The 13,305-nt window shown below is 43.8% G+C and overlaps 1 protein-coding gene across 1 annotated transcript in view; it reads left to right on the top strand.

Annotated features, from left to right (window-relative positions):
- Positions 1-196: 196 nt before the first annotated feature.
- LOC127925704 (uncharacterized) overlaps positions 197-13,305 on the top strand; it is a 29,260-nt gene continuing 16,151 nt past the window's right edge. The window contains exons 1-2 of the mRNA XM_052510753.1: positions 197-304; positions 4,895-5,088. Of these exons, the coding sequence (XP_052366713.1) occupies positions 197-304; positions 4,895-5,088 (302 nt within the window). The remainder of the gene's footprint in view (positions 305-4,894; positions 5,089-13,305) is intronic.

Genomic DNA, 13,305 nt, shown 5'->3' with positions numbered 1-13,305 from the left:
CTCTGCATGCTGGGAGTGATTGGTGCATGCTGGGAATTGTTTGAGTGAAGGAGTGCGTGTGTTGTGGAGAGTTAGATATTCACAACTTTCTTTCGGTTTTCTATTTCTTGGTGCATGATTAACGTTATTATTTTTTTTGTGTGGTAGAATTAAGTATTTTGTTTTGCGTATCAGAATTACCCAGATTTTGGCGGGGATGGCAGCCCGAATGGGGATGCCGTCCCTGTCACTTCGGCATGGCTTTAGGTGTGTTACTGAAGCTGCTGTCACGGTGGAGGAGTTTCTGGTCGCCGTAGGAGAGAAGGTAGGAAATGAGAATATCGCTTATGCATCTCGGATGAATAAAGCTGTGGTGGTATTTCTTAAAGAAGAGTGTCTGGTAGATCGTATGGTTGAGCATGGTGTACTTTTAAAGGAATGTTTATTCAAGTTACGCCGCTTTTTTCCCCGTCAACAAGGGTAACGATTTCAAATGTACCACCGTTTATTCCAAATGAGCTATTGGAGCGCGAGTTATTGCGCTTTGGGAAGTTCGCCAGTTCAATTAAGGTTGTCCCGTTGGGTTGCAAACACCCGGCGTTGAAACAGGTAATGTCATTTCGGCGACAGGTGTTTATGTTTTTGGACTCACCGGAGCAGACTTTAGAGTTATCGTTTAAAATCAAGTATGACAACAGATTGTATATGGTTTATGCTAGTACGGGTAATCAACGGTGTTTTGAGTGTGGAGAGTTTGGTCATAAGCGACATGCTTGCCCGAAAAGGGAGAAGGCAGAGGGAGGGGCACAGGTGGTTATCGTAACGCCTGGGCCCGCTGATGTAGGGAGAGGTGAGCTGACAGCGGTAGAGCAGCCACAAGCACCTGTTGCTGAGGAACAAGTTATCCTTGTTGAGGGCACGGGGTTGCAACTTGTATTAGAAGGTAATGTTATGCAGCAGAAAAATATTGTTGTAGAAGGTAAGGATGTATCTGAAGAGCCAGTTCCTCAGACTGGTGAGCAGGTGCCCAGTATGAGTGCTGGGGTAAAGGAGGGGGTTCATGTGGAGCTAGGCTCCCAGGGAGTGGAGGAGATGCCCACTACGAGTGCTGGGGTTCATGTAGAGCTAGGCTCCCAGGTAGTGGAGGAGTTGTCCATTATGAGTAATGAGGTACAAGAGGGTTTTCATGTGGAGCTAAGCTCTCAGGTAGTGGAGGAGATTCCCACTACGAGTGCTGGGGTTCATGTGGAGCTAGGCTCCCAGTTAATGGAGGAGATGCCCACTATGAGTAGTGATGTTCAGGTGGGGCTAGTCTCCCAGGTAGTGGAGGAGATGCTTGGTACGAGTGATGAGGTGCAAGTGGGGAGTGTTGAAAGGGATGAGGTAGAGGGAGTCAGTTGTCTGTGGTCTCAGCTGAGGAGGATCAAGAGAAGGATATGGATATCTCGTTAGATATGACAGCTGATGGCGAGGACTCAGTTTATGATCTAGAGGAGGTAAATGAGTTTCTGGATCAGACTTTTGGGAAATCTGTCAAATTGGCAGATTATTTTGATGTTGATAAGTTTGTGAGGTCAGCTGTGATGTTACAGAAGATGGTGGGGTTAGACCAGCTGAGTGAGAAGAAGCGGTTTCGCTTGAGGAAATTTATTACTGCTGTTGCAGCAGCAAAAGGTGGTGGGAAACGTGTTCAGGTTAAGAGAAGAAAAAAGAATAATGATGATGATCATGCCTCATAGGGTGTCTTTTTTCTTGTTGGTTTCTCTGTGGGCTCTTCTGCTTTTCTTTTCTCTTTTCTATATGGAAGTACTAAGGGTAGGTTCTCTTAATATTAATGGGGGAAGGGACAGGAATAAGAGGGCTTGGGTTTTAGAAGTAATAAAACAGAAAAGGCTTAATGTAGTTTTCCTACAGGAGACACATAGTGATGAGGAAAATGAGGTTGACTGGGGTTTGTGGTGGGAGGGGCAGCATGTACTCAGTCATGGTACTAATTTCAGTACTGGGGTGGCAATCTTGTTTTCCTCAGGCTTAGGGGTGACTGTGGTATCTACAACAGAGATTGTCAAGGGTCGGGCTTTATTGGTCAAGGTGGATGTTATGGGGTTTTTGTTTGTTTTTTTGAATGTTTATGCTCCTAATGAGGGTACAGAGCGTATTGCTGTTTTTGATCAGATAAAGGAAACCTTAAGACAGTGTGATCAAGAGGGGTGTATGGTTTTAGGGGTGACTGGAATTGTACAGTGGATTTTACTGTTGATCGCACCGCTGAAGAACCTCACCTGCGGTCAGCCACTTGCCTGTCTGGCCTATTAAATGAGTTTGAGCTTTCTGATGTGTGGAGAGTAAGGAATGCAAAAGTTAGGCAGTACACATGGCTAAAAATTAATGAAGGTCGTGTCAGTGCAGCAAGGTTAGACAGGTTGTATGTATCTGAGCAATACTGTAGTAGGGTTGGAAGGTGTGCCATTACTCCTGTGGGATTTTCTGATCATCATGTTGTTTCTGTTGATATTCACATGTCCTGTCCACGAAGGTCATCACCTTACTGGTATTTTAATGTTAAATTGTTACATGATGTCATGTTTTGTGACAGGTTTGTGTTGTTTTGGGAAAAATGGAGGGTTATAAAGGGGAATTTTGAGTCCTTGAGACAATGGTGGGAGGTTGGGAAGGCCCAAATACGAGTTTTTTGTCAACAGTATACTGCTCTGTCTCAAACTGAAGTTAAAGAGACTATCAAGGCCCTTGAACAGGATATCAAGTCTATTGAATTGAAGCTGCTCACCAGAACGACCCTGGACTAGTCATGAACTTACAGGACAAGAGACATGAACTGAGGTCGTTTCTGCATGAAAGAGTGAAGGGTGCCTTGATTAGGTCTCGTTTCGCTTCCCTCAAGGATATGGATGCTCCCAGTGCTTTTTTTTTTTTTTAACTCGACAGTCGACGTTACAACGTAAACAGATGGTCTGCCTTCGTCTCCCTGATGGGAAGGTGACCACGGATGACAGTGAAATGCGTCAACATGCCGTGGATTTCTACTCTGTCCTCTATAAGGCGGAGGATTGTGACTCTCTGTGTACTGAACAGTTGTTACATGGTCTTCCTCAATTGGGACCTGAGCAGAGAGTCGTATTGATGCTGACATTACACTGCAGGAGCTGTCCACAGCAGTTATGCAGCTCTCATCAGGCCGAGCCCCTGGCATCGATGGTTTACCATCTGAGTTCTATAAGCACTTTTGGGGGTCTATTGGGGAGGATTTTTATGAAGTGCTGTGTGAATCTTTTCATGAGGGTTCTCTTCCTGTATCCTGTCAACGTGCGGTGCTTTCACTGTTGCCAAAAAAGGGGGATTTGGCTCTCATAAAAAATTGGAGACCTGTTGCTTTGCTGTGCGCAGAATACAAAATTGTTTCTAAATGTCTCTCAAACAGGTTGAAAGAGTATCTGGGACTGTTGATCCACAAGGACCAGTCTTACTGTGTACCTGATCGCTCTATTGTTGACAACTTGTTTATAATAAGAGATGTTTTAGACATTTGTAAACTGTCTGATGTAAATGTGGGTTTACTTTCGTTAGATCAGGAGAAGGCTTTTGATCGTGTGGACCACCAGTACTTGTTTAAAACAATGAAAGCCTTTGGGTTTGGGGATGTTTTTCTGTCATGGGTGAATTTACTGTATGCTGGAGCCTCGTGTATGGTGAAGGTGGGTGGTGGTTTAAGTTGCCCCATCCCTGTCCAAAGGGGCATCAGGCAGGGATGCCCAATTTCAGGGCAGTTATATAGTCTGGCGATTGAACCAATGCTTTGTTTTTTAAGAGCGAAGCTTACTGGTTTCTCTGTGCCAGGTGTAATGAAGGGTCCCACGATAGCACTCTCTGCGTATGCAGATGACGTGATAGTTTTTATTACAGGGGTGAGGATGTTAAGGTTCTCTCAAACACTTTAAAGGTGTATGAGGGGGCCTCCTCAGCTAGAGTCAATTGGGGAAAGAGTGAAGCGCTGTGGGCAGGTCGGCTTCAAACGGGGTCCACTCCAAGGTTACCAGGGGGCTTCAGTGGGGCAGAGATGGGATGAAGACTTTGGGGGTTTTTCTAGGCTCTGATGTCTTTCAGAAAAGAACTGGGAGGGTGTATTGGAGAAAGTGTGTGCCAGACTGTCAAGATGGAAATGGTTGCTACCCCAGCTGTCTTATAGGGAAGGGTCCTGGTAGCTAATAATCTTGCTGCCTCTACCCTGTGGCACAGGCTAATGATTTTGCAGCCACCAAAGGGTCTGATACAAGAGCTTCAGAGGACCCTTGTCAATTTCTTCTGGTCTGGACAACACTGGATCAAAGCTGCAGCCCTGTACCTGCCACTGCACGAGGGTGGGCAAGGCCTGGTGGACATTTCTTCTAGGATCATGGCTTTCCGGCTCCAAGCAGCCCAGAGATTGTTGTACAGAAACTGTTCGAGCTGGGCTGAAACAGCCTACACATTGATGAGGAGAGCGGGCTGTTTGGGCTTAGACAAGCATCTTTTCCTCTTAAAGCTGGAGGGGGGTGATTTGACTGGCCTGACTCCATTTTATGAGTCTGTTATGCAGGCTTGGAGAGTCTTTGTCAAGTCCCGTAAGGCCTGCACGCCACCAGGGATGTGGCTTTTTGAAGAGCCTCTTTTTCACAACACTGCCATCCAGTCCCGTGTTCTGGGTTCAGCTAGCCTACGTTCATGCCTGTTAGGCGTGGGGTGTACCAAGCTGGGTCATCTGATGCGGAGCAGGAGCAGATCGTTGGAGGAGCTGGGAGAAAGAGCGGGGATCCGATCATCTCGCCTACTGAGGAAGGTCGTCGATGAGGTCTGCGACTCGTTGCCAGTGCCTCATCTGCAGTATGTGACTGACACTTCCAATTCTGATCGGTGGAAGGAGGGTCTGGATTATATGTTCCCTGCACTGATTGTTAGTGCTGCGATAGGGGCATTTGAAGAGGACGTGGGGATGCTGCTTTCCTTCGATACCCCGGAGCTGGGGGAGTTCAAGGAGGTGGGAAAGAAGGCCATGTACAGAACATGTGTAAAGGTGTCCCATGCCTCTTCCCTGGAAGGGGTAAAATTGACGAGGTGGGCGGATGTGCTTGGTCCAGGTGCCTCTCCAAAAGGCTGTTGGCGATCATTATATAAACTGCCTATTGATAAGAGGACAGCTGACCTCCAATGGAGGATAATACATGGAGCTATAGCCACTAACATGCATCTGGTACACCTGGACCCTACTGTTGGGGAGGGGTGTCCATTCTGTGCTGAGTCTGAATCTCTGCCACATCTGTTTTTACTGTGTCCCAGGTTGGTTGGGATGATTCAACTGATCACTGATTGGTTCTCAACGTTGGGAGAGGTTTTCTCTTCCCAACTGTATATATTTGGGCCAAAGTACAGGTTCAGTCAAAAGGGTGTAGTTGTGTTGCTTAATTTTCTGTTAGGGCAGCAAAATTAGCGATATGGAAGACCCGAAAGAACAGTATTCGGGGACAGGGGTCTGTGGATGTGGTGGGAATGCTGGAGGGAATGTTGGCAGCGAGACTAAGGGTTGAGTTTGCATATTATAAACTTGTCAACAATATCGATCTGTTTTTGAGTATATGGGGTATTCAGAGGCTGTTGTGTGTAGTTACTGTGGAGGAGGAATTGGAGTTGTGTTTTTAATTGATGTGTAACTGTGGTTTTGTATGAGTTTTTATTGTGTGGTGGGCCCCCAGACCCAATAAAGAGTATTTAAAACTCAAAACTCTCTCTCTCTCTCTCTCTCTCTCTCTCTGTCTCTCTCTCTCTCTCTCTCTCTCTCTCTCTCTCTGTGCATGTGTGTTTGAGTACGAAGACTTCCCAGACCTCAGAGTACATGTTATTGCTTGAAGCAGTAGTTGAGACAGTTGGACTATTGTCTCCAACCTCTCTCTCTGTCTGATTGGCTATGGTGCAGTGGTGGATGGGAGGCCAGCTGGGAGGGCAGCCAATCAAATGAGGTCAGCGCTCAACACTCCCACCCAGGACCTCCTCTGGCCAATGGTTGAGCCCTGCTGAGTCTGCTGCCTCCTGTAACCTTTCTGTGTGTCTCTGTGTGTCTGTCCTCTCTGAGGGTAGTGTCTCTGTCTCTGCCTGTGCATGCTGTGTTTGAGTGCCCACAGAGAAAGACAGGAACACCAGACCACACGTCACAAACACCAGCTGTTCATTGCTAATTGAAACAACCTAGTTGAGACAACTTGGATTTTAATTGAAGCAGAACCAAGATGGGGGTCACATTGATCCTGTAGAATATCCTGTCACTGGTTCATTGGTGGAATGGGAATGGCCAGCTGGGAGGGCAGCTCAAAACAAAACAATGCTTAGTATGGGCAGCTTTTGTCCACCCAGGACCTCCGAGCTGGCCAATGGAGTTGAGCCCCTGCTGAGTTGCATGCCCGCCTGTAACCTTTCTGTGTGTCTCTGTGTGTGGGTGTCCATCTCGTCTGAGGGTAGTGGAGAGTGCGTGAGGGGTGTGTGTGTGCTTGGCTCTAGATGAGAGTTAGAAATAACTGGACACTTACCAGATAATGTTTAATTAAACAACAGAACAGAATGAATCATCTTCACTATGGGTTACAAAAGAGAACAGATTGAATCATCTTCACTATGGATTATGAATAGAGAACAGAATGAATCATCTTCACTATGGGTTATGAAAAGAGAACAGAATGAATCATCTTCACTAATTAGAAAAGAGAACAGATTGAATCATCTTCACTATGGATTATGAATAGAAACAGAATGATCCTTCACTATGGGTTATGAATAGAGAACAATGAATCATCTTCACTATGGATTATGAATAGAGAACAGAATGAATCATCTTCACTATGGGTTATGAAAAGAGAACAGAATGAATCATCTTCACTATGGGTTTGAATAGAGAACAGAATGAATCATCTTCCTTGGGTTATGAAAAGAGAACAGATTGAATCATCTTCAATGGATTATGAATAGAGAACAGAATGAATCATCTTCACTATGGGTTATGAATAGAGAACAGAATGAATCATCTTCACTATGGGTTATGAATAGAGAACAGAATGAATCTGAATCACTTCATATGGTTATGAATAGAGAACAGAATGAATCATCTTCACTATGGATTATGAATAGAGAACAGAATGAATCATCTTCACTATGGATTATGAATAGAGAACAGAATAAATCATCTTCACTATGGAGTTATGAAATAGAACAGAATAAATCATCTTACTATGGGTTATGAATGAGAACAGAATAAATCATCTTCACTATGGGTTATGAATCAGAATCTTCACTATGGGTTACGAAAAAGAACAGAATGAATCATCTTCACTCTGGGTTACGAAAAAAGAACAGAATGAATCATCTTCACTATGGGTTATGAAAAGAGAACAGAATGAATCATCTTCACTATGGGTTACGAAAAGAGAACAGAATGAATCATCTTCACTATGGGTTATGAATAGAGAACAGAATGAATCATCTTCACTATGGGTTATGAAAAGAGAACATAATGAATTATCTTCACTATGGGTTACGAAAAGAGAACATAATGAATTATCTTCACTCTGGGTTACGAAAAGAGAACAGAATGAATCATCTTCACTCTGGGTTACGAAAAGAGAACAGAATGAATTATCTTCACTATGGGTTACGAAAAGAGAACATAATGAATTATCTTCACTCTGGGTTACGAAAAGAGAACAGAATGAATTATCTTCACTATGGGTTACGAAAAGAGAACAGAATGAATCATCTTCACTATGGGTTACGAAAAGAGAACAGAATGAATTATCTTCACTCTGGGTTACGAAAAGAGAACAGAATGAATTATCTTCACTATGGGTTACGAAAAGAGAACAGAATTATCTTCACTCTGGGTTATGAAAATCATCTTCACTATGGGTTACGAAAAAACGGAAGCATAAAGAGAGAATGAGAGAGATGAGAGGGAGATACATTTTACACAAGTAAGACGGCTTGGGAGAGAGTGTGAAAGAGAGAGAATGGAGGAGGAGGGTGAGAAAGAGAGAAAGAGAGTGACAGAGGGACAGAGAGAGAAAGCGAGAAAGCCTTGATATACCATGGAAACGGCCAGCCCTAGAATGAGCATCTCTGTCGGAGGGCTGACTACAGGAAGTGGAGTGCCAAGATGTTGAGTTTGACAGACAGGAAATCAAACACACTGACAGGGACAGGCCCCGGGGGTAGATGTCACACACACACACACACACACACACACACACACACACACACACACACACACACACACACACACACACACACACACACACACACACACACACACACACACACACACACACAGATCACACACACACACACACAACACACACACACACACACACACACACACACACACACACACCTGGATCACACACACTTCAGGCTTGATGATGTGAATCACCATCACACTGAGAAGCTAAAACACACAGCAGGAATGATCATCACAGGCACACTCCACACAAACCACCAACGCTTTCTTCATCAAGGGATCAGACTTTTGTTCATACAGAGTAAACGCTAGTCTGGTTGAAATCACCATCACACTGGAAGCTTAAAACACACAGCTGGAATGAAACAGGCTACTCTGTCAAATCACCAACGTCTGGTTATCAAGGGCAGACTAGTAAACCTAGTCTGGTTAAACCTAGTCTGGTTAAACTGTCTGGTAAACCTAGTCTGGTTAAACCTAGTCTGGTAAACCTAGTCTGGTAAACCTAGTCTGGTAACCTAGTCTGGTTAAACCTAGTCTGGTAAACCTAGTCTGGTTAAACCTAGTCTGGTTAAACCTAGTCTGGTAAACCTAGTCTGGTAAACCTAGTCTGGTTAAGCCTAGTCTGGTTAAACCTAGTCTGGTAAACTTGGTTTGGTTAAACCTAGTCTGGTAAACCTAGTCTGGTTAAACCTAGGCTGGTAAACCTAGTCTGGTTAAACCGAGTCTGGTAAACCTAGTCTGGTTAAACCTAGTCTGGTTAAATCTAGTCTGGTTAAACCTAGTCTGGTAAACCTAGTCTGGTAAACCTAGTCTGGTTAAACCTAGTCTGGTAAACCTAGTCTGGTTAAACCTAGTCTGGTAAACCTAGTCTGGTTAAACCTAGTCTGGTAAACCTAGTCTGGTTAAACCTAGTCTGGTAAACCTAGTCTGGTTAGACCTAGTCTGGTAAACCTAGTCTGGTTAAACCTAGTCTGGTAAACCTAGTCTGGTAAACCAAGTCTGGTAAACCTAGTCTGGTAAACCTAGTCTGGTTAAACCTAGTCTGGTAAACCTAGTCTGGTTAAACCTAGTCTGGTAAACCTAGTCTGGTTAAACCTAGTCTGGTAAACCTAGTCTGGTTAAACCTAGTCTGGTAAACCTAGTCTGGTTAAACCTAGTCTGGTAAACCTAGTCTGGTTAAACCTAGTCTGGTAAACCTAGTCTGGTTAGACCTAGTCTGGTAAACCTAGTCTGGTTAAACCTAGTCTGGTAAACCTAGTCTGGTAAACCAAGTCTGGTAAACCAAGTCTGGTAAACCTAGTCTGGTTAAACCTAGTCTGGTAAACCTAGTCTGGTAAACCAAGTCTGGTAAACCTAGTCTGGTTAACCTAGTCAAAATGTTAATGTATTCTTATTTATGTTCAGATGTCAGAATTCTTTATAGAATGGATCTTCATGTTTCTTACTGGCGTTCACAAAAGTACCAAGTACAGTATGCAACTTGTGTGAGGAACGGCCCATAGCATCAGGAGCCTATCTCCTGTTTCTGTAGCGTGAGGCAGCTTGATGTACAAGTACACCCCCTGGATAGGACGCTCGTCTACGTGTCTCAGGGACTTACTCCCAATCTATTTCCTTAATGCTGAGTGCCAAGGAGTATGCCTCGCCCGGGGATCAAACGTCCAACCTTCCTATCTCCGGGCGCACACTCACTGTATTGTAGGTAAATGTATGAGTTGGCCTGTAATGAGTTGTACCCAGCACCAGTCAAACGGTTGGACACACCTACTCATTCAAGCATGTTTCTTTATTTTGACTATTTTCTACATTGTAGAATAATAGTGAAGACATTAAAACTATGAAATAACACATATGGAATCATGTAGTAACCAAAAAAAGTGTTAAACAAATCAAAATATATTTTATATTTGACATTTTTCAAAGTAGCCAACCTTTTCCTTGATGACAGCTTTGCACCCTCTTGGCATTCTCTCAACCTGCTTCATGAGGTAGTCACCTGGAATGCATTTCAATTAACAGGTGTGCCTTGTTAATAGTTCATTTGTGGAATTTATTTCCTTCGTAATGCGTTTGAGCCAATCAGTTGTGTTGTCAAATCAGCAGATAATAATATAATAATAATAATAATAATAATATATGCCATTTAGCAGACGCTTTTATCCAAAGCGACTTACAGTCATGTGTGCATACATTCTACGTATGGGTGGTCCCGGGAATCGAACCCACTACCCTGGCGTTACAAGCGCCATGCTCTACCAACTGAGCTACAGAAGCTACAGATGTTGTTGTGAGTGTAGTGAAATGATTATGCTTTTAGATCCGACAGTGCAGCAGTATCTAACAGATAACATCTAACAATTCCACAACAAAACCTAATACACACAATCTAGTATGGAATGGAATGGGATGAGTGTCACGGTTTTCATATGGTGAAGGAGTCGGACCAAACTGCAGCGTGTCGATTGCGATCCATGTTTATTTAAACAACGTAACACGAATCAATACATGCACTACAAAACAAATAAACGAAAACCGAAAACAGCCTATACTTGTGTCAACTAACATCGAACAAGGACATCAAGACACTCAGGACAATCACCCACATTACAACCAAAGAATATGGCTGCCTAAATATGGTTCCCAATCAGAGACAACGATAAACACCTGCCTCTGATTGAGAACCACTTCAGACAGCCATAGACTCTCCTAGAACACCCCACTAAGTTACACACCACATACAAAAACCCATGTCACACCCTGGCCTGACCAAATACATAAAGAAAAACACAAAATACTTCGACCAGGGCGTGACAATGAGAATATATACACTACCGTTCAAAGGTTTGGCGTCACTTAGAAATGTCCTTGTTTCTGAAAGAAAAGCACATTTTTTGTCCATTAAAATAACATCAAATTGATCCGAAATTCAGTGTAGACATTGTTAATGTTTTGTTGTAAATTACTATTGTAGCTGGAAACTGCAGATTTTTTATGGAATATCTACATAGGCGTACAGAGGCCCATTATCAGCAACCATCACTCCTGTGTTCCAATGACTGGTTGTGTTAGCTAATCCAAGTCTGTCATTTTAAAAGGCTAATTGATCATTAGAAAACCCTTTTGCAATCTGTTAGCACAACTGAAAACGGCTGTTCTGATTAAAGAAGCAATAAAACTGGCCTCCTTTAGACTAGTTGAGTATCTGGAGCGTCAGAATTTGTTGGTTTGATTACAAGCTCAAAATGGCAGAAACAATTAACTTTCTAATGAAACTCGTCAGTCTATTCTTGTTCTGAGAAATGAAGGCTATTTCATGTGAGAAATTGCCAAGAAACTGAAGATCTCATACAACGCTGTGTACTACTCCCTTCACAGAACAGCGCAAACTGGCCCTAACCAGAATAGAAAGAGGAGTCGGAGGCCCGGTGCACAACTGAGCAAGAGGACAAGTACATTAGAGTGTCTAGTTTGAGAAACAGATGCCTCACAAGCTCTCAACTGGCAGCTTCATTAAATAGTACCCGCAAAACACCAGTCTCAACGTCAACAGTGAAGAGGCGACTCCGGGAGGCTGGCCTTCTGGGCAGAGTTGCAAAGAAAAAGCCATATCTCAGACTGGCCAAGAAAAATATAAGATTAATATGGGCAAAATAACCCAGACACTGGGGAGAGGAACGCTGCCCAGAAGGCCAGCATCCCAGTGTCGCCTCTTCACTGTTGACGTTGAGACTGGTGTTTTGTGGGTACTATTTAATGAAGCTGGCAGTTTTCTAATGATCAATTAGCCTTCAAATTATAAGCTTGGATTAGCTAACACAACGTGCCATTGGAACATAGGAGTGATGGTTGCTGATAATGGGCCTCTGAACGCCTATGTAGATATTCCATTAAAAATCTGCCGTTTCCAGCTACAATAGTCATTTACAACATTAACAATGTCTACACTGTATTTCTGATCAATTTGATGTTATTTTAATGAACAAAAAATGTGCTTTTCCTTCAAAAACAAGGACAATTCTAAGTGACCCCAAACTGTTGAACGGTGGTGTATGTATAAAATATATGGATGAGCAGTGACCGAGCGGCTAAGATGCAATAGATAGTAAAGAATAGATTGTAAAGGATACAGTATATACATATGAGATGAGTAATGCGAGAGATGTAAACATTTTTAAAGTGGTATTATTAAAGTGACTAGTGTTCCATTTATTAAAGTTGCCAATGATGTCAAGTCTGTAGGTAGGCAGCCCTCCTCTCTGTGTTAGTGATGGCTGTTTAACAGTCTGATGACCTTAAGATAGAAGCTGTTTTTCAATCTCTGTCCCAGGTCTGATGCACCAGTACTGACCTCGCCTTCTGGACGGTAAGCAGGGTGAGCAGGCAGTGGCTCGGGTGGTTGTTGTCCTTGATGATCTTTTTGGCCTTCCTGTGACATCGGGTGTTGTAGGTGTCCTGGAGGGAAGGTAGTTTGCCCCCGGTGAAGCGTGGTGCTGACCGCACCACCCTCTGGAGAGCTCTGCATTTGTTGGCGGTGCAGTCGCCGTACCAGGCGGTGATACAGCCCGACAGGATGCTCTCAATTGTTCACCTGTAAAAGTTAGTGGGGTTTTCAGTGACAAGTCCACGATAATCTTTTTGTTTTGCTGACATTGAGGGAGAGGTTATTTTCCTGACATCACACTCCGAGGGCCCTCACCTCCTCCATGTAGGCTGTCTCTTCATTGTTGGTAATCAAGCCTACCACTTTAGTGTCGTCTGCAAACTTGATGATTGAGTTGGAGGCGTGCATGGCCATGCAGTCATGGGTGAACAGGGAGTACAGGAGAGGCCTGAGATTGCACCCTTGTGGGGCCCCAGTGTTGAGGATCAGCGGAGTGGAGATATTGTTTCCTACCTTCACCACCTGGGGGCGGCCCGTCAGGAAGTCCAGGACCAAGTTGCACAGGGTGGGGTTGAGGCCCAGGGTGTCAAGCTGTGACAAGGTAGGGGTGGTATACAGAAGATAGCCCTATTTGGGAAAAGACCAAGTCCATATTATGTCAAGAACAGCTCAA

The sequence above is a fragment of the Oncorhynchus keta genome, unplaced genomic scaffold (genome assembly GCF_023373465.1).
Source record: "Oncorhynchus keta strain PuntledgeMale-10-30-2019 unplaced genomic scaffold, Oket_V2 Un_contig_6113_pilon_pilon, whole genome shotgun sequence".
In the NCBI taxonomy this organism is placed as follows: Eukaryota; Metazoa; Chordata; class Actinopteri; order Salmoniformes; family Salmonidae; genus Oncorhynchus; species Oncorhynchus keta.
Note: the sequence above shows the minus strand (reverse complement) of the source record. Positions and strands in the feature narration are given on the sequence as shown.